The following is a 21769-nucleotide window of genomic DNA, read 5'->3' on the forward strand; positions in this document are numbered from 1 at the left end:
GAATGATCACGTCTCTTGATCTGCTATCAGTGCCCCTACTTATACAGCCTAAAATGCCGATAGCCTTCTTGGCAACAAGGGCACACTGTTGACTTATATTCAGCTTCTCGTCCACTGTAACCCCTAGGTCCTTTTCTGCAGAACTGCTTCCTAGCCACTAGGTCCCTAGTCTGTAACAGTGAATGGGATTCTTCTGTCCTAAGTGCAGGACTCTGCACTTGTCCTTGTTGAATCTCATCAGGTTTCTTTTGACCCAGTCCTCTAATTTGTCTAGGTCCCACTGTATCCTATCCCTACCCTCCAGTGTGTCTACCACTCTTCCCAGTTTAGTGTAATCTGCAAACTTATTGAGAGTGCAGTCCACACCATCCTCCAGATCATTAATGAAGATATTGAACAAAACTGGCCCCAGGACCGACCCCTGGGGCACTCCACTTGATACCAGCTGCCAATTGGACATGGAGCCATTGATCACTACCCATTGAGCCGAACGATCTAGCCAGCTTTCTATCCACCTTATTGTCCATTCATCCAGCCCATACTTCTTTAACTTGCTGGCAAGAATACTGTGGGATACCGTATCAAAAGCTTTGCTAAAGTCAAGGAATAACACATCCACTGATTTCCCCTCATCCATAGACCCAGTTATCTCCTCATAGAAGGTAATTAGGTTAGTCAGGCATGACTTGCCCTTGGTGAATCCATGCTGACTGTTCCTGATCACTTTCCTCTTCTCTAAGTGCTTCAGAATTGATTCCTTGAGGACCTGCTCCATGATTGTATTTGGGCATACGCTTTTGTGGGGTAAAACCCACTTCAGCAGATGTTTTACGGATATAGTGATGGGAACAGGGGAGTAAACAGTGGGGAGGAATGCCTAGTTTATTTGTTTTGTTTTGGAGAGCTTGTTTTTTTAAATGAGATGACAAATTTGGTTGGCCAATATAAATGTGTTGACATAATATACGTATACTTTGTAAGGCATTTGACTTAGCACTGTATGACATTCTGATTAGAAACTGAGCCCAATACAAAATCAGTGCAGAATCTAATACATTAGTTAAAAACTGGCTGTGTCAAATGTGGAGGTGCTTTTTAATAATTATTAATACTGGATCTGGATCTGCCTCTAGTGTGATGTGTCTGTACCATCTATGGGAATGTGTATTTAACCCTAAGAGGCTGACTGAGTAGCAGAGCCTTTCAATCTAGCAAAAGATGGAGAAGGCCCTTTCTGATGGTCTAAGGGTCTGCCTACCTGAATTACTGTGTCCTCACTGGTGCTGTGCTCTTCTCCCCCTACTCGTGTGTGTATCTTAGACTTCTGGGGCAGAGCCTGTTGTTCTTTGTGTGACACTCTAGGATTCATTCTCAGTGAATTGTCGGAGAACTTGTCTGTCCTTCTGGACACATGGGGTGAATTGTGGGAAGGCACCATAGGGTTGTTTAGCCTGTATCCACACTGAAAAGTGAAAGCAGTGCCCAGGCTATGGTCTATAGCCCCCTCTGGACTAGCTAGCCTGGGTATCAAGCAGCATCAAACTCAGGGGAGAGGGTTTGCATGTGGAGGGGAGGGAGGTTAGCAGCATCACCCAAGGAAGAGTCTGAGTTGGATCTGCAACGAAGACAGACCCTAATAGTCACCTAACGTCTTACACTGAAGAGTCTCTAAGTGATAATCCCAGGGGGAGAAGCCTTAACTGCTCTAGCCCACACTCCTGGAGGAGCATTGCTGCCAGTCTGAACAAGGTTGGTGAGATTAAGAGGACCAGATTGAGAATAAGAAACACAGAAGGATCTGGGCTGTCTAGGAGAGAATGAGTCATTTCTCTTCAGTTTCTATAACTGAAGAGGAAAGTCTTTCTAATTTAGCTTGTAGGGAAGCATAAGATTAGATAAAACTAAGTATATGTGTGGGATTTTTGTTGTTTTCAAATACCCTTTCTCTAATGCTTTGTTCCAGCTACTAAATAAAATAGTCATTCTCACTGGTCACAGGTTCCTGAATGTAAGAAATGTGGGTGCCTGAACCCAGCCAGATCTGCAGGCTGAGAAGCAGTGGTACATTGGGTAGTGCACTTGGGACCTGGTCTAAAAGTGGAAGAATTGTGAGATTTCATCCTGATACAAGTGAAGGAAGATGCCGAACACCTTCGAAGGTGCACTCAGAGAGATCACAAAGGGAACCACCATGCAGGTAGCTACATAACTGTGGTGCTAACCAATAGATCTCAAAAAGTAATTGTAGATTAGCAATCATCATCCATGACAGATGTTTCTAGAGGGATCCTCCTGGGATCTAATCTTGTCCTAATGCTATTCAATATTTTTTACCAATAATCTAGAAGAAAATATAAGACCACTTCTGAAAAAAGTTTGTAGGTGACTCAAAAATGGTGAAATGGAACATGATAATAAGGATACATCAGTTATAAAGAGTAGTTCAGACTGCATAGGATATAGCCTAATGCAAGGTCATACACACATGAACCAGAAGATAGAACATTAGAAAAGGATTTAGATGGCATAATGGAGAACAAATGCAGAAAAGTTCCCAGTGTGAGGCTGTGGTTATGATGCCCAATGCAATACTTGGATGAATAAACGGGAATATTGAGTACCAATATGGAGGTGATACATTATCTGTGTACGGTACTAGCAAGACCATTGTAATCACTGGGATTGCTCAGTAAACCTAGGGTGTCAGTCGAGTGTGAGGTGTATCACAACCCAGAGGTGGTGTAACAATTGGGCTGACAAAGTTATCTGAATTGTGAACTCAATTGTAAAAACTATGAGAAAGTTTATAATGTGTCACAATAACTTATAACAATAAATATTAATGAGAAAAGGTGCAAAAGGGAGACAAAGGCTGAATTAGTACAAACAAAAAGGTCAAATAGTATAACTCAAGGACTGTGTTATGATCAAGTTGGGTAAACAAGAGAAATGTGAGACTGGAAATTAATGAACCAAAATTGGTGTGTCAGAATTTAGGCCAAATTGGTGAACTCCTTTCTGCGGTCCTCAAAAAAGATTTTAGGGGACAATTGCTGACTGAAAAAAGGGGAAGGCGCAATCTTCACCATCATGGCTACCACACTCTCTGTCTCCTGGGGCTCCAGGATCCATCATGACACCATTATACCTTTATCATCCTGATCCTGAGAGCTGTCCTGACCAGAACAGGCAGAGAGAAGGATCCAGGTGACATCATCACATTCACTGGGTCCAGTTATATCCCAAACACCACCTGGGATGTGAGACTTTGTCACATACGCACACCCGTGCACACACACAGTGTCCTTTAGCCAGGATTGTATATTTTGCAACACTGTGACCAGAAAGGCAAATAAAATCAATTCCCTAAACAGAGTGATGCTGGTACAAGTTTCCCAAGTCTCAGTGTGGTTGATCACACCATGTGCCATGCTTATGTTGCTAGACCTATATTTCTCCATCAGTGAGGTTGCAAGTGAGAGTCAACGCCAGAGGCAGAAGCTGCATTTTCTACCTTTGCTGTTGTTTTCTTTTTCACTCCTGTGTTTGTCTTGTTTTGTCTTCTATGAAGTAGGATTGGACTTTAACAACCATAGCAACAACAGCTCTATCCCTCCTCAACTAACTTTTCTTTTCTTCCAAAAGAACAGCTATTACCATTTTTAATATCATCTAAATGACTGTCAGACAAGGGCAGGCAGTTCTTCTAAAGACTCTTTCTACCTAAAGGGAAATGGAATAAGGGTTGTTGTTAAATGAAAACATATTTAATACTTTACATTTCAAATGCTTTAACAGTTTCTTCTTTCTATGTGTCTTTAACAAAAAGATTTTCAACAGGTTGTTTGCCATTGTACTGAGCAGGCTGAGGTCTCCGCAGACCAAACCCCAAATCTTGTTTAAAACTGTTTAATGCTGGGCATTGCCAGGGTTGTGTTAAAACCTTTGACTCTTTGGGCCCATTTAGTCCATCTAAATTAAATACAATGGAAGCAAACATTGTAGGTACTTAAGCAGCGAGGCCTTGGAGTCGCCAGTCCTTATGCGGCTCAGTAACCGCTCAGACATGTGGCTAAGGGCAAGGGTATTTGACTAGGGCTGGCAGGAAATGGAAAGGTTGCAAATACCCTAGGTACTGAGACTGTTACAATTCAAAGTGACCAGTAACAGATCTTGTTGGTTAGGGCATAATGACAAACATTTTCAAATAAATTCAGGGAGATTTGTGGTCTCTGGTGGGAGGGGAAAGAGGTCCAAGCTGGTGCTGGACTCTGTCTCTCCCAACCTCACCCCCATATACCCTAACTTCATCCCTCAATCCCCTTTGTATCTCAACTTCACCCTCATGCACCCCCATCCTCTAGGCACCCTCAACTTCACCCCCATGCACCCACAACTCCATCCCCCATGCACCTTGTCATGCTGCAGAAAAAGGAAGATGTGGGTTCCAGGGTGCTGCTTTGAGTACAGAGCACCACACATGCTTACACTAAGGTCTGGTCACTGATGTATCAACGTGGTTTCACAGTTGTGATAAATCTTACACAAAGTATTCCTTGTAAGGTATCAATGGAAAATGGAAAAGTTGTGATCTGTTGAACAATGTTATCCTGTTTATATGCCTGTATTGTCGTTGTATATGAAGCTATGAATCTTTGCAATGTATTGGCATCTCAAACATGTTGTGTTCCTGGATAACATCCACAAGATAGATTGATCCAGAGAGACTCATTGCAAGCTAGCAGATTTAACATCACTGCTACTATCCTGATCTAGAGACTCTGAAATCAACTGTAATGTATATGATTCATTTTAGCCTTTTAGTAACGCTCTTCTTTTCTTTTTTTATTAATAAATCTTTAGTTAGTTTACTAAAGATTGGCTGCCGACTCTGTGGGTGCTCTGGGGCTGGAGCACCCATGGGAAAAAAAGAGTGACTGCTCAGCATCCACTGGCAGGACCCGCCAATCAGGTGCACCTCTCTCCCCAGCACCTGCCACCCACCGCTGTTCAGCAGTGGGCAGGAGGCACTGGGGGGAGGGGAAGGAGGAATGTAGGAAAATACAGTCTAGGTGCAGCTACTATAAGGTGGGTTAGTAACAGGATGGAAAACCATTCCCAGAGAGTAGTTATCAGTGGTTCACAGTCAAGCTGGAAGAACATAATGAGTGAGGTCCTGCAGGGATCTGTTCTGGGTCTGATTCAGTTCAATAATAATCATCAGTGATGTAGATAATGACACAAACTTATGAAGTTTGTGGATGATACTAAGCTGTGAGGGGTTGCAAATGCTTTGGATGACAGGATTAAAATTCAAAATGATCTAGAGAAATGGTCTGAAGTAAATAGGATGAAATTCAATAAGGGAAAATACAAAGTACTCCATTTAGGAAGGAATAATCAGTTGCACACATACAAAATGGGAAATGACTACCCAGGAAGGAGCACTGTGGAAAGGGATCTGGGGATCATAGTAGACCACAGGCTAAATATGAGTCAACACTGTAACACTGTTGTGGCGGGGGGGGAGGGGGCGGAACATCATTCTGGAATGTATTAGCAGGAGTGTTGTAAGTAAGACACAAGTAATTCTTCCGCTCTACTTCACACTCGTTAGGCCTCAACCGGAATATTCTGTCCAGTTCTGGGCATCACATTTCAGGAAAGATGTGCACAAATTGGAGAAAGTCCAGAAGAGAGCAAGTAAAAAGATTAAAGATCTATAAAAAAATGGGTTTATTTAGTCTGGAGAAGAAAAGACTAAAAGGGGATATGGCAGGCCTGCACAACATACAGCCCGCGGGCTGCATGCGGCCCGCAGAGGCTCACTGTGTGTCCCGTGCCGGAATTCAAAAGGCTTTGAGCTGCCCGCAGTGGCAGGGAGCCCAGAGCTCTTTAAATCTCAGCTGCGGCCAGGATTCCAAAGGCTCTGAGCTGCCCGCAGTGGCGGGGAGCCCAGAGCCCTTTATATCTCAGCCGCGGCCAGGATTCAAAAGGCTCTGGGCTGCCCGCAGCGGCAGGGAGCTCAGAGCCATTTAAATCTCAGCCGCGGCCGGGATTCATAGGGCTCTGGGCTGCCCGCAGCAGCGGGGAGCTCAGACCTCTCTAAATCTCAGCCGGGGCCGGGATTCAAAGGGCTCTGGGCTGCCTGCAGCCGCAGAGAGCCCAGAGCCCTTTAAATCTTAGCCGCCAGGGCCGGCTTTAGGCCAATTCATCCAATTCCCTTGAATCAGCCCACCCCTAAGAGGGCCACATGCCCAAGCCTCAGTACAGTGTACCGGCAAAAGCCAGTGCACTGTAGCGGGGTGGCCCAGCTTTCCCAGGGTGCAATTTAAAAGGCTTGTGGCTCCCAGGCCCTTTAAATTGCCACCAAAGCACCACTGCTGGAGCCCTGGGGTAGGGCTGTGGGGCTCTGGGGGCTATTTAAAAAGTCCAGGGTTCCCATCGTTTCTACCGCCCCGGCACTTTAAATAGCCACCGGAGCCCCACCACTTCCCGAGGGTTCCCGTGGCCATTTAAAGGGCTGGGGCAGTAGAAGAAGGGGAGTCCCGGGCCCTTTAAATACCCTCAGAGCCCTGGGGTAGCAGGCATTTCTGGGGGCTATTTAAAGGACCGGGGCTCCAGCTGCCTCTGCTGCCCCTGTCCTTAAATAGCCGCTGAAGCCACACTGCTTCCCCAGGGCTCCCGCGGCTATTTACAGAGCTGGGACAGTAGAAGCAGGGGAGCCGCGGGCTCTTTAAATAGCCCCCAGAGCCCTGGGGTAGTGGGAGGGGGGTCTCCAGATGCCTTTGCTGCCCTGGTCCTTTAAATAGCCCCCGGAACCCCACCACTTCCCCAGGGCTCCTGCAGCTATTTACAGGTCTGGGGCAGTGGAAGCAGGGGAGCCCTAAGCCCTTTAAATAGCTCCTGAGCCACAGGCTGCTACTGCTACCCTGGTGGGGGAGGCAGGAGGAGGGGGCACTCACCATGCAGGATGGGCTGTACCCCCTGTACCTGCACCAGTTGCCCGCAGCCAATCCCTGCCACACCTCCTGCCCTGCCTGCACCAGTTCCTGTCTGCAGCCAGCCCTGCACCGGCTGCCCACAGCCAGCCCATCTCCAGCCAGCCCCTCACCCCTTGCCTTGCCTTCAGCCCTGCACCAACTCTTGTCTCCAGCCAGCCCTGCACCCCCTTCCCTATCTCCAGCCAACCCCTGCCACACACCCCTGCCTGAAGCCAGCCAGTCCTGCACTCCTTTGTCTCCAGCCCTGCAAACCCATGCTGCACCCCCCCATGGCCCTGCCTGAAGCCAGCCCGCCCATCCCACACGCCGTCTCCAGCCTGCCCCACACCCCTTGCCCAGCCTGCAGCCAGACCCTACCTCCAGCCACCTGCCCCCCACCTCCAGCCAGCCCCATGTGCACTGGTCCCTGTAGTTCCCAGGGAAGTAACCCTGCACACCTGCTTCAATGAGATGGGCAGGGAGCAGCTGGGACCCACACGTGCACCCTAGCACACCCTCAGGGAGTGCCGGAGCTCATTTCTAGTTCAGACACATCTTTTTAAAAAAGAACTTTAGGTAGGGTTAACATACATCTGTACTTTCCCGGACATGTCAGGCTTTTTGGATCTTAAATTGCCATCCAGGAGGAAAATATGGATGTATGGTAACGCTACTGGTACAAAAAATACATACTGTGGCAGAACTTTTTATAGGGAACCGGTTGCTAAGAAATGAAAGGCTTTTTTTTTTACGTGTTTTTTTTTTCAGTCATCCCTGCCGAGGCCACGCCGAAAATGTTTGAATTGGGCCCCGCACTTCCTAAAGCCGGCCCTGCCAGCTGCGGCCGGGATTCAAAGGACTCTGAGCTGCCCGCAGAGATTCTCAGCCGCGGCTGAGATTTAAAGGATTCAAGGCTCCTCGTCGCCACGGGCAGCCCAGAGCCCTTTGAATCCCAGCGGCAGCTCCAGCAGATGCCCTGGGGCTGGGATTTAAAGGGCTCAGGCTCCCCTCAGCAGCAGGAGCTCTGGGCCCTTTAAATCCCTGACCCAGCCCCACAAAGCTCCGGGTTCCCGCAGCCGCCGGAGCCCCGGGCCCTTTAATTTGACCCTGAGGGCTCCCAGCCAGCTCTTCAGCTGGGAGCCCCTGGTTAATTTAAAATCAAGTATCACCTCCCCACCCCCAACCTTCCTTTTTGGCTCACAGCTGTTTAAGTGGGGCAGCACTGGGAAAGGAGGGTTTGTTTCTGCAGGGCTGGGTGGTGCTGGGGCATAGTGTTTCCGCTGGGCTGGGAAGGGGCTGTTTCCGTGGGGCTGGGAGGTTTCGGCCCTCAGCTGTTTTCTTTGGAGTAATGTGGCCCTCGCCGCTTTCCGAGTTGTGCAGGCCTGGGATATGGTAACAGTTTTCAAGTACATAAAAGCTTGTTTTAAGAGGGAGAAAAAGGAGAAGAGGGAGAAAAATTGTTCTCTTTAATCTCTGAGGATAGAGCAAGAAGCACTGGGCTTAAATTTCAGCAGTGGCCGTTTAGGTTGGTTCCTAAATGTCGAGGTGGTTAAGCACTGTAATAAGTTGCCTAGGGAGATTATGGAATCTCCATCACTGGAGATTTTTAACAGCGGGTTAGACAAACACCTGTCAGTTTAGAAAATACTTGGTCCTGCCATGAGTGCAGGGGACTGCACTAGATGACCTCTTGAGGTCGCTTCCTGTCCCACAATTCTATGTTTCTATGATTCTAAGAGTGAAACATTTACAAGCAAATAAAAGTGAAAACATGCATCTAAAAGTCTGAAACTTAATCTTCTAAGTTTTGGTTCCAGGCTTTGTTAAGATGGCTTTTCTTGCCCACAGTTTTCCGGCAAGATGGTCAGAATCTCTCCCAATGACCTAAAGATGCTGGTGCCTTTGTTTTCTTAGGTGAAAGACAGAGATTTAACTTGGGGTTCTCTGCCCCTCTCTCTTATAATCCAGTGAACCTTTGAAGTGGATTCTTCTGAGACTTACCCTGTAAAGTAAAGTTTATTCAAGTAGTAAAGGCAACATAGAGTCTGGTGTTGAAGGAGGCTCCATGGTCATTCTCCTCATCTGTGCTCGCTGAAATGCAACATTGCTTTGTCTCCTGCCATCTCTTCCCCCTGCTGTCTCAAGGACCGTGTTTATTACTTATTTATAAATTAAGGTAAAATTTAAGATAAACCTCAATAACAACTTTTGCCTAGGTAGGGTTATGTGGGTTTGAACATGTGATGATAACATCATACAGGGGATTCATAACTTGACATACAACATTGCTACACACAGTTCACCATATTTTTGACCAGCAAGTTATTAGTTTTCCAGTGATACCATACAAGGCATATTTTGCACAAAGCTTGTTGCAGTGGTGTGCAGGGTGTGAATACAGGGATGCTTTTGGTTACGCTCCCCCCTTGCAAAGCTGCAGGAGGGCTAGCCACTGCTTAACCAGAAGCATGAGCCATGTTTCAATCATGGGGGGCACTATTGCCTAAATTTAGAGACTGCTGGATGTGTCTGGCTCTCACACTCTGTCTCTAAACTCCCTCGCAACACTCCCTTGTTTGCTAGCTCCTCTGGTTGCTTAGGAGCTGGCTTTTTAAACCTCTGATCCTCAGTAGCCATGCCCCCTTATCAAGGGATCCTACAGGAAGTAGGGATCAAAGGATGGCAGGCTAAAACCTTGTAAGGAAGCTCTCAGCCTTGCCTAACAGGCTGCTAGGCTCAGCGAATGGATCCTCAGACAGACCACACTATAAACTTCCATCAAGCAGCAAATGGCAAGCAGCAAGCACACAACAACAAACAAACCGACAACAAACTCACTCCAAGTGTCACATAGTTGCTCCTCCTTTACCTGGAGAACTCCCTCACAAAACTCCTGTTTGCTTCTGTTCACTAGCTTCATCTGTTTTATAAGAGCTGTTCAGCAGTTCTGCTTCAAGCAGCTTAGTACACCCACACTACAAATGATCACAAAGCAGAACCACTCTTAAACATTCCCACACTTCAGAACATAGTACAATGTGGATGTTGAGAAAGGGCACTACGGGGCGGGTCAGAGATTCTATGGCCAAAAGGGGTCACTGTGATCTTCTAGTCTGACCTCCTGCATAGCTCAGGCCAGAGAACTTTGCTGAATTAATTCCTCTTTGAACTGGAGCAGATCTTTTAGAAAAACATGCAACCTTGAATTAAAAATTGCCAGTGATGGAGAATTCACCATGGCCAATGGTGGATTGTTCCAATGATTGATTACCCTCACTGATAAAATGTTATGTCTTATTTTCAGTCTGAATTTGTCAATCCTCAAATGTCAGCCATTGGCGTGTGTTATATCTTTGTCTGCTAGATTGAAGAGCCCATTATCAAATATTTGCTCCTCATGAAATACGTGTAGACTAATCAAGTCACCCCTTAGCCTTCTCTTTGTTAAACTAAATAGACTGAGCTCCTTAAGTCTATCACTATAAGGCAGGTTTTCTAATTCTGTCATCATTCTTGTGACTCTTCTCTGAACCCTCTCAAATCATCAACATCCTTCTGGAATTGTGGGCATCAGAGCTGGAGACAATATTCCAGAAGCGGTCATACCAACATCAACTACAGAAGTAAAATAATCTGTCTACTTCTACTCAAGATTCCTCTGTTCATGCATACAAGGCTCCCATTAACCCTTGGGGGCCACTGCATCACACTGGGAGCTCAAATTCAGCTAACTATCCATCATGATCCCCAAGTCTTTTTCAGAGTCACTGCTCCCTAGGATAGAGTCCTCCATCCTGTAAGTATGGCCTACATTCTTTGGTACTTGTTGTACATACATTTGCATTTGGACATCTTAAAACTCATATTGTTTGCTTTGCCAAGTGATCCTGATCACTTTATATCAGTGACCTGACTTCTTTATTATTTGCCCTTCCCCAATCTTTTTGTCATCTGCAACCTTTATCAGTGATGATTTTATGTTTTCTTCCAAGTCACTAGTATACATATTGAATAGCATAGGGCCAAGAACCAATCCCTGCGGGACCCCACCAGAAACACCCCAGTTTGATGATGATGATGATGATTCCTCCTTTACAATTACATTTTGAGACCTGTCGGTTAGAAAGTTTTTAATCCATTTAATGTGTGCCATGTTAATTGTTTACTATTCTAGTTTCTTAATCATGATCTCATGCAGTACCAAGTCAAAAGCCTTACAGAAGTCTAAGTATATTATAGCAACATTCAAAGAAGTGAGCTGTAGCTCACGAAAGCTCATGCTGAAATAAATTTGTTAGTCTCTAAGGTGCCACAAGTACTCCTGTTCTTTTTACAATTAACTTTGTCAACCAAACTTGTAACCTCATTTAAAAAAAGATATCAAGTTATTTTGACAAGATCTATCTTTCATAAAATAGATTGTCATGCTGATTAGCATTAATGCTATTGCCCTCCTTTAATTCTTTATTAATCAATAAGAGACCACTGTAGGGAGCATGGGAGAGGCCAGGTCCCCATCTCTTGTGATGTAGTTTGTGATGTCCATGGTGTGGAGAAGAAAATGGACCCCTCTTCCCCAGCTTCCTTTCCCTTCATAACTGTGGTTCACCAGCCTAACCCTAAACACAGTTATGCCTTTACGAGGGCTAGTTGAACATTTTGTGTTAACTTGTTTTTGACCGAGAATTGGGTTTTAAACTAAATGAAATTTTTCATGAAATATGTCTGTTTTCCTTTAAAATGTTTGATTTTGATTGGAAAACTGAAAAACCCCAAACCAAAAGTTTTTGGCCACAAAAATGAATAGTATTTTTAACAAAAATAAATAAATAATGAACTGTGTATGATCAAATAACGTGTGCACACCTTTCTGCAATAGAGAGGAGTTAAGATTAGACAGTGGATGCAGCTAATAGTGACAAGCCGAGGCCCAGAGTTTGAGGAATGGGCTGGCACTGTCCTGCTAAGTGCACAGAATAAGAACAGAAAGTTCACATTGATTCATGAAAGGACAGTTCCTGTGGCCCAGGGGGATTTGGCCTGACATTCTGCCTTGGCCCCCTAAGCAGCAACTTCAACAAAAGCTGGGAAATCCAGAAGTCTTCATACAGCACCTTTCCCCACTGACATCACATACTCACACCCACTTTCTGCTCCTCTAGAGCCCCTTCCTGGCTGAATGATGTGTGTGCATGATTGGGCTGGTAGGTGGATAGCCACCCCCAAGGTACTTTATGGAAAAGGGCCAATCCTCTAACAAGGGAGAAAAGAATGCACAGGGGACTGTAGAGCAGAACTAAGGTGACCAGATAGCAAGTTTGAAAAATTGGGATGGGAGCTTATGAGGGATAATAGGATCCTATATAACACAGAGCCCCTAATAACCAGGATGGTCCCAATAAACTCAGGACATCTGATCACCTTAAGCTGAACAGGGAAGACTGGGGCTGGGATGAGAGTGGAGCAGAGCTCTCCATCCAGTGGTGAATTCAGATAATGGATTTGCTCTGTAGTGCTACCTATCTGTGTGTTGAAGCATTTGCTTGGGCTAACATGGTAGCTATTCCAATCTGGGTAAAGCAACAGCTGCAACAGATGAATTGGGTGCTGGGGACATGCAGTGGCAAAGGAGTTGGGCCCCAAGGGCATACAGTGGAAAAGAATAAAGGGAGAGTGGCCTCACTGTTTGGAGGTAGGTGAGAGAACCCTCCCGCTTTGAATCAGGGGCCAGAGATGAAGCTGAGGGGAATTTAGGTGAAGACTCTCCAATTATTTTTTCAAAAGGTTCATTGTGAAAACAGAGTTCCCTTGACAGGTGGTGGCCCCTCTAAACTCTGTCACTTTGCTTCCCCTCCAGGTGATCTAAAGAATGCCCCTGCTTCCTGCTCCCATAGATTTGTGTAAACTTGGCTCCAGCCTCTTGCACTCATAGGTCAGTCTCAACCCCCCTATCCAGATTCTCTGAACAAAGCTCATTAAATTGATTCCCATCAGCTTGTCCTTTTAGCCACTCACAGCACAAGATAGAAAAGCTCTCTCCCCTCTGCAGTCTACAGGGATCACCCCCTCCAGAATGTCTCTGTTTCCTATCTCCTAATTTTTGTTCTGTCTTTGCAGAGCGGCTTCTCTGCTGATCCCTGTTGTTTATAATTTAAGAAGTCAAGCCCAGTGCACAGCAGAATTAGGATCCCCAGATTTATGGCTGCTAGTTGCTGAGCGTAAACGTCCGTCGTTGGGGCTCGGCCATCTCAGGGGCCGCTGGGAGCCAGGGCGCCTCACTACAGACGGCAAAATAGGTCAGGGTTCAGACCCCTTGGCAGGGGTAGAGCCAACAGATAGTCTCTAAGCCTAGGCCCTGGGGCAGGGTGGGGCACCAAGCAGTTCAGAGCTCAGCTCCTTCAGCAGGGACTGAGCAAACAAGTAGTCTGTAAAGCCCAGGCCCTGGCTCAGGGCGGGGCAACAAACCGGCACAGGGCTCAGACCCTCAGGCAGGGGCTGAGCAGCAGTTCAAACAGTAAGTTTATAAAGAAGGCCTCCTCAGGCCAGCGAGAGGGGGAGTCTGCCACCCTTAGACGGGTGGCAGGGGAAATGCAGGCCCTCCCACTCCACTGCGTCCCAGGCCGGGGCCCTAGCAGCAGCCAAGACTCGCTGCTGTCGGTGGGGATCCTGGCCGCAACACACTGACATTGGTTCAGGCTCTCCGGGAGCCAAACCAGGGTCGGCTACCCCCGGGCTACTTCCAACCTCCCCCTCTCTGGGTACCTGTGTTTCACCGGTGTCTTCCGGCGGGTCCCAGACCATGGGTTCCTCAGGATACCGGGCACGGGGCAGGCTTGGCCAGTCCTCCTCAGGATACCGGGCACGGGGAAGCTCAGGCAGCTCCTCAGGATAACAGGCACGGGGCAGGCTTGGCCAGTCCTCCTCAGGACACTGCGCACGGGGAAGCTCAGGCCGCTCCTCAGGATACCAGGCACGGGGAAGCTCAGGCCAGGCGGGCGCTCGGCCACCCGCGTCTGGTCTCTTTGGCGGCTGGCTTCCAAGTGAGTGCCGGGGCTGTGCTTTTATACTTCCTGTCTCACCCCTTGACTTCCGGGGGGCGGGAAAGGGTGGCAGTGGCTCCGCCCACATTGGAGGCTGCAGAGGCTGTGTCTTTATACTTCCTGTCCCTCCCCTTGACTTCCGGGGGCCAGGACGGGGCAGCAGTGCTTCTGCCCACGTTGGAGGCTGCAGGGGCTTGGCCCTCTCAGGTGCAGCTGGGAACCAGGATGCCTCATTACACGCCCCCCCCCCAAGGCTGACTCCCGTGAAATGGGGCCAGACCCTTACATACCCCCCAGGTGGGAAAGGAAGTCCGCTTTTCCGTGATCCTTCCTGGCCCTATGGCGAATGGTGAAGGCATAGGACTGCAGCACCAGGTACCATCGCTGCAGCCGCATGTTATGGTCCTTCATGTTTGCCAACCACTGGAGGGCAGCGTGGTCGGTGACCAAGGTGAACAGGGCCCCAAGGAGGTAGTACCGCAGGGCGTCGCAAGCCCACTTCGCTACGAGGGCTTCCTTTTCAACCACGGCATAATTTTCCTCTCGGGGAAACAGCTTCTGGCTGATGTAGAGGACCGGATGCTCTTCCCCGTCCACCTCTTGGGAGAGGACAGGCCCGAGCCCCACCTCCGATGCATCTGTCTGTAGGATGAACGGCTGGCTAAAATCGGGGCTATACAGGACTGGCTTATGGCAGAGACCTGCTTTAAGCATTTGAAAGGCCTCGTCACATGCGGGGGTCCATTTCACTTGTTGCGGGCTGTCCTTGGTTAGGAACCCCATCAAGGGAGCGGCGATTGCTGCGAACTGGGGGATGAACCACCGATAATACCCGGCCAGCCCCAAGAACTGATGTACTTGGCATTTTGTGGTTGGCGGGGGACAGGCTGCAATGGCCTGAACCTTGTCCACAAGGGGTTTCACCTGTCCATTTCCAATGGTGTATCCCACATAGGTGGTCTCTTGCCAGCCGATGCGGCACTTCTTAGAGTTGGTCGTTAACCCAGCTGCCCGCAGGGACCTCAGGATGGCTGTGATCCACTCTAAGTGGCTCTCCCAGTGGCGGCTGTAGATGACCACGTCGTCCAGATAGTCCGCCGCGTAGTCCTGATGCGGCTGGAGGAGGCGGCCCATCAGGAGCTGGAATGTGGCCAGGGCCCCATGGAGGCCAAAGGGCCTCCGAGTAAATTGATAGAGGCCCGTCGGGGTGGCGAAGGCCGTCTTCTCCCTGGAAGTTGGATCGAGCGGGATCTGCCAGTAACCCTTACTTAAATCCAGGGTAGTAATATACCGGGATTCTCCTAGTCAGGCCAACAGCTCGTCTATCCGGGGCATGGGGTAGACATCGAATTTGGAGATGGCATTGACACGCCTGAAGTCGATGCAGAAACCCTGGCAGCCATCGGGCTTCGGGACCAGCACCACCGGGCTACACCACTCGCTCTGCGAGGGTTTAATCACCCCCAAGTCTAACATATTCCATACCTCCTTGTCAATGACCCACCTCCTATGATAGGGCAGGGGCCGGGTCACACCCCGGACCACCACCCCAGGCTCCGTCTGAATCTTATGGTGTACAAGGGTGGTGTATCCCAGCTGGGCCATGAAAATGCGGGAGAATGCTTGTAGGAGGCACCAGGTTTGCTTAAGCTGGGCCTCCGTCAGTGTCTTCCTGAGCTGGGGCCCCTCCGGGTCCTCGGTGTGGGTTACCTGGGGTCCTAGCTCAGGTTCTGGTGGGTAGGGGTTAATCAGAAGTCCTTCTCATTCCCGCCAGGGCTTGAGAACGTTGATATGGTATCACTGTTGCTTCTTCGCTGCTCGGGCTGGTTGATCTCATAGGTGACTGGTCCTACTTTCCTAACCACCTCATACGGTCCTTGCTACCGAGCCAGGAGCTTGGACTTGTTGGAGGGAAGAAGGAGAAGGACCCAGTCCCCGGGTTGAAAGTCGCGGGTCTGTGCGTCCTGATTGTAGCTCTGGGCCTGTGTTTCTTGGGCGGCTTTTAAATCCTTTCGGGCCAGGGCCCCCGCCTGCCTCAGACGCTCCTGCAGCTGGATCACGTACTTCAAAAGGCCTTGGGCGGGGGATGAGGTTTGCTCCCAGGTTTCCCGCATTAGATCCAAGAGGCCCTGGGGCCATTGGCCATACAGCAGTTCAAATGGCGAAAATTTGGTCGATGATTGGGGAACCTCTCGTACCACTAAAAGCAAGGGTGGGAGTAGCTGGTCCCATCGGCAGAGGTCCTGCTGGGGGAATTTGCGCAGCATGTCCTTTAGAGTCCGATTGAATCTCTCGACCAATCCATTAGTCTGGGGATGGTATACCGACATCTGCAGTTGTTTGATCCCCAGGAGTTCACACACTTGGCGTAGTAATCGCAAGGTGAAATTAGTCCCCTGGTCCATGAGGATCTCCCGGGGCAGGCTGATGCGGGCGAAGACCTTCACCAATTCGCCTGCGATAGTGCAGGCTGTGATGTTTCGCAGGGGAATCGCCTCAGGGAACCGGGTGGCATAGTCCAACATAACCAGGATGTACTGGAACCCTGCAACGCTCTTGAGGAGGGGCCCCACTAGATCCATAGCCACGCACTCGAAGGGAGTCTCGATTACGGGCATGGGCACTAGGGGCGCCTTGGGAGTTCGTGCTGGGGCGGCCAGCTAGCATTCTGGGCAAGAGTTGCAGTACTGTTTTACTTCCTGATATATACCCGGCCAAAAGAAGCGCCTCAGTATCTGGGCTAGTGTCTTGTTGTGACCCAGGTGTCCGGCTGCTGGGACGTCATGGGCCAGCTTCAGGACCGCCCGCCGATGACATTGGGGTACGAGGAGTTGGGTCCGGGGCTCCCTGGTGTGTGGGTCCTTCTCAACTCGATACAGGCAATCTCGTCGCAGCTCAAAGTGCGGCCACTGCGCTGCCCGGCCGGGGTCGAGGACGGTCCCATCCACGGCGGTCAGTTGTTCGTATGCCCACTTGAGGGTAGGGTCGGCCCTTTGGTCTTGGCAAAAATCCATGGGGGCCAAGGGATCCTCCCCCGCTCCCGGGCAGATGTCCTCCAATCCTTCCGGCCTGCTGGCAGGGTCGGGGGCCTCCGGCTCATCTTCCTCTTCTTCGGGGGTCTCCCCTTCCAAGGCCGGCATGGGCTCCGGGCCATCCCTGGTGTGGTGGCGTAGGACTGCAGGAAACTCAGGCCAGTCCCAGCACACAATCACTGGATACACGAGTCACGGTGCGAGGCCCATCACCATCAACCAGGTGACCCCATCAATCGTCAGTTGGGTCCGGGTGCTGAGGTAGGGTCCATGTCCCCGTGGATGCACTGTAGCTGGATTTTTTCCAGGCGGGCATCAGCTAGGGGACTCAAGCGTTGCCGGATCAACGTCTGCCCACAGCCCGAGTCGAAGAGGGCCGTTGTTGGGTACCCCTCAACCATCACAGGCACGGTGATCTTGGCTGCCTGGGACCGGCGAGCATGGGCTTCCCCTGAACAGACCTGGCCAAAGGTGCACTCGAGTCCGGGGCAGTCCCTCTGCAGATGGTGATACTCCCCACAGGAGAAACATGGCCCCTGGTCTGCTCGTCCGGCCAGAAGTCTGGTCCCAGGAGTGTCCACCAGAGGGTTCCGTGGGCCCCCCCCGTGCCGTTGGAGTCGGGGTCCGAGCAGATCACCCGGGGGCCGCTGTGGTGTGGGTCCGGGCCTCGGCCCCCCGACATGAAGCTCGTCCTTCAGTCCAGACAAGTGCCATCTTTTTCTTAGAGCTAGGGCGCTCTGCCCCCGAAGGGGCTACTCGAACCGCCAGGCCCACCAGTACTTCACCCACGAGGAAGTCCTCCATCCGTGAGACGGCGGCGGCCATTGTTGCAGGCCGATGGCGGAGGACCCAGGCCCTTCTCCGCGAGGGAAGGATGTGGGTGAACTGTTTAAGAACCACTTGCTCCAGTAGCTCCTCCGTCGTCCGGCATTCTGGCTGCAGCCATCGCTTACAGGTCTCGCGGAGTTCCTGGGCCACCATACAGGGTAGGCCAGGCTTCTAAATTGCGGTTGGAATGTCTCCAGACTCACACCTAGAGCGTCTAGGACCGCGGCCTTCACCTGGTTGTAATCCTGGGCTGCCTCTGCAGACAGGCCGCGATAGACCGCCTGAGTGGTCCCTGTCATGTAGGGGGCCAGGATGGCAGCCCACTGGTTGTGGTCCCACCCTGCAACGACCGCCACCCACTCGAACGTGATGAGGAAAGCTTCAGGGTCATCACCGGGGCCCATCTTCATCAGCTGGATCGGGGGACTGGGCCGCGGGGCCCCATCCGTGCTCCTCGGCTGGGATCCCTCGGGGGCGGACCGAGTCGCCACGAGCTGCTGGAGGCATTGGTGTTGGAACTCCTGGTTTTGGGTGATCAGCTCTTGGAGCCGCTGGTGCTGCTGGGTTCCCAGCTGCTCAACAAGTTGCTGTTGCTGTTGGAGATGGGCGGCCTGCTGCTCCAGCTGCAGCTGCGACTGAGTCGCCTGCTGTCGCTCTTGATTCTCATTCAAGAGGGCAAGGAGTTGCGACAGATCCATCTCCTGGGAGGGGAGTCTCTCTCCCCCAGCCTCCTTCTCACCGGTGTCTAGAGCTCGTGTCCACATCCTGGGCGGAACTCCTCAGAGAAAGCATCATGTGTAAACGTCCAGCATTGGGGCTCAGCCCTCTCAGGCGCCGCTGGGAGCCAGGATGCCTCACTAGAGATGGCAAAATAGGTCAGGATTCAGACCCCTCGGCAGGGGTAGAGCCAACAGACAGTCTCTAAGCCCAGGCCCTGGGGCAGGGCGGGGCACCAAGCAGTTCAGAGCTCAGCTCCTTCAGCAGGGACTGAGCAAACAAGTACTCTATAAAGCCTCGGCCCTGGGTCAGGGCGGGGCACTGAGTAGTTCAGGGCTCAGCTCCATCAGCAGGGGGCTGAGCAAACAAATAGTTTATAAAGCCCAGGCCCTGGCTCAGGGCGGGGCACTAAGCAGTTCAGGGCTCAGGCCCTCAGGCAGGGGCTGAGCAGCAGTTCAAACAGTAAGTTTATAAAGAAGGCCTCCTCAGGCCAGCGAGAGGGGGAGCTTGCCACCCTTAGAAGGGTGGCAGGGGGAACGCAGGCCCTCCCACTCCACTGCGTCCCAGGCCGGGGCCCTAGCAGCGGCCAAGACTCGCTGCTGTCAGTGGGGATCCTGGCCGCAACACACTGACATTGGTTCAGGCTCTCCGGGAGCCAAACCAGGGTCGGCTGCCCCCGGGCCACTTCCGAGCTCCCCCTCTATGGGTACCTGTGTTTCACCGGTGTCTTCCGGCGGGTCCCAGACCATGGGTTCCTCAGGATCCCGGGCACAGGGCAGGCTCAGCCAGTCCTCCTCAGGATACCAGGTATGGGGAAGCTCAGGCAGCTCCTCAGGATACCGGGCATAGGGAAGCTCAGGCCGGGCAGGCGCTCGGCCACCCACACCTGGTCTCTTTGACGGCCGGCCTCCAAGTGAGCGCCGGGGCTGTGCTTTTATACTTCCTGTCCCGCCCCTTGACTTCCGGGGGGCGGGAACAGGTGTCTGTGGCTCCGCTCACGTTGGAGGCTGCAGGGGCTGTGCCTTTATACTTCCTGTCCCGCCTCTTGACTTCCGGGGGCCGGGACCGGGCAGCGGTGGCTCCGCCCACGTTGGAGGCTGCAGGGGCTCTGCCCTCTCAGGCGCAGCTGGGAGCCAGGGCGCCTCACTACACTGAGGGTTTGACGTTTATAGGTCTGGAGTGATCTGAGTTTCTTTTTTCTTTCTCTCTCTCTCTTTGGAACTACAAAGGCAGAAACTGTAGTAACTTGGATATCTGGGACTTATAGTGTGCACCATACTTGTACTAAATAAACAGCCTTATTTTACAAAGATCCAAGATCAATCAGCAGTTTCATTTTATGGCAAATTTCATTCTATGCCATCTTGGTGTTTAGGGTTACTCAGAGTGGGGCTAGGTTATGTACAACTATTTATGATTAATAAATGGCCAAGTTGTTCTTCAGTGGGGAAAAATGCACCTTCTGCCTTTGTTTAGTAGTGACAGCATCACGATGAAAAGAAAATGAGCAAATTTCATCTCTTTAGTGGGAGGCACAGAGAATGAGGAAACCCAGAAAAGAGAATCCATTTCTTTTACAATAAAACGTCATTTTTAGCACAAATTCAGGGCTTCTCTTGAAATTCTTTGCTTAGAAAACACTCCTCACATTTCTGTAGTATTTACACAAGATCTGCTGTAAATTAACATATGTACATTAACATGACATTTTAAAATAAGAAATAACATTGCTTGTCCTATTTTGCAATCAGGGATCTAAAAAGATTATTCCCATCAGACACATTTATTTTAATCCAGTTCACAGATAATATCAGAAAAGTAAAAAACAATTTAAAACCTCCCTCATTAAAAGCCTTTTAACTTGCTGCTCTCACCAGAAGAGCAAATCTTGTTAATTTCTAATGGTGGTAGCCCTAGTCAGTTAATGCTCATCTAACCATTTAATGCTAATCACTGAAATCAAGAAACTGCACAGCAGTCTGCCATTCTAAACTTCATAACAGTATTTCCAAGAGTTTAGCTGAACATGTTTCTTACCAATCCTTGCTGAAGCTTTGCATCTCCCTCTGGAGAAGTGGCACCCTTGTGCTGATACCTTTCCCGACTACAGCAGCAGGAGAACAGGGAGCAGGAGATAATCAGGAAGCATTTTGGCTAAACACTTTTTGAAGTAAATGTGTCTGGCTGTCACTCACCTTCCCCATTAATAATCTCCTCACATGAATACCAGATGCCAGCATGAAACTTTCGGTCAATGAACTTGTCATCGCCTGTCTCCCAGATATATTGAACGGCGTTGCTATTGTTCAGATCAGAGCTATTGAAGCGGATGCAGTGAGTCCCTTTCTCCTGATCTGTACAGAAAGGTTTTGCAACTTTTCTTGTCCCTTCACACCAGTAACTGCTGCTAAATGCCGTGATAGAGAAGATTAATGAGAGAAAACTGAGCGAGAGTGCTGCTGAGGCTCTCTGCCGTCTGTCCATGCCCATGTCTGAAATCTGCCCACTTGCAGGGCCAGCATCAGCGTTAAAGTGTGCTGAAAAAGCCAGTGATAATGCTTTTCATCTGGTTGTATGGGGAAGCATTCACTGAAATTCACTCTTCAGTTCTGGATTTCCACCAGTGAATTGTACCAGTTTGGCAGTTAAGATGACAAGCAGAAATCGTAGGCTCATTGTTTGGCAAGAAAGAAAACAGGACGCAGCAGATCTGCCCAGCCAGTGAAACCTGTGCAGGAAATGTAAAGGGGGGAAAGGATCCTGGGAGTGTGTCTGTTGAATCACAAGACAAGGGATTAGTCTGTATCAGCAAAAACAATGAGGAGTCCTTGTGGTACCTCAGAGACTAACATATTTATTTGAGCATAAGCTTTCATGGGCTATCCCAAGCACAGGTGTGTGATACAGACAACGTTCCTGACTAGGGAGGGCAGCTCAGGCTTCAGACCTTCTTGTTCAATTTAATACTAATTATGGCAGGAGTGAATGTTATTTGTAGGGGGATTCTTAAGAAGATGAGCCCTATCCCTGAGATGGAGCAAGGGGAGTGCTCCGCAGCCCAGGGGGACAGGAAATCTGCCAGGAACCATACCAACTACAAAGGCAAGAAGTGTGTGTTTGCCTTTGTCATTAATGGAGCCACTGCAGGCTGCCCCCGGTGCTGCAAAGT

At 49.9% G+C, this 21769-nt stretch overlaps 1 protein-coding gene across 1 annotated transcript in view; it reads right to left on the reverse strand.

Moving 5' to 3' along the window:
• Positions 1-21262, reverse strand: part of GSG1L2 (GSG1 like 2) — a 68741-nt gene extending 47479 nt beyond the window's left edge. The window contains exon 1 of the mRNA XM_030534857.1: positions 20796-21262. Within this exon, the coding sequence (XP_030390717.1) occupies positions 20796-21090 (295 nt within the window). The 5' untranslated portion in view covers positions 21091-21262. The remainder of the gene's footprint in view (positions 1-20795) is intronic.
• Between the last annotated feature and the right edge of the window lie 507 nt (positions 21263-21769).

Source organism: Gopherus evgoodei, chromosome 15, assembly GCF_007399415.2.
Source record: "Gopherus evgoodei ecotype Sinaloan lineage chromosome 15, rGopEvg1_v1.p, whole genome shotgun sequence".
Taxonomy (NCBI): domain Eukaryota; kingdom Metazoa; phylum Chordata; order Testudines; family Testudinidae; genus Gopherus; species Gopherus evgoodei.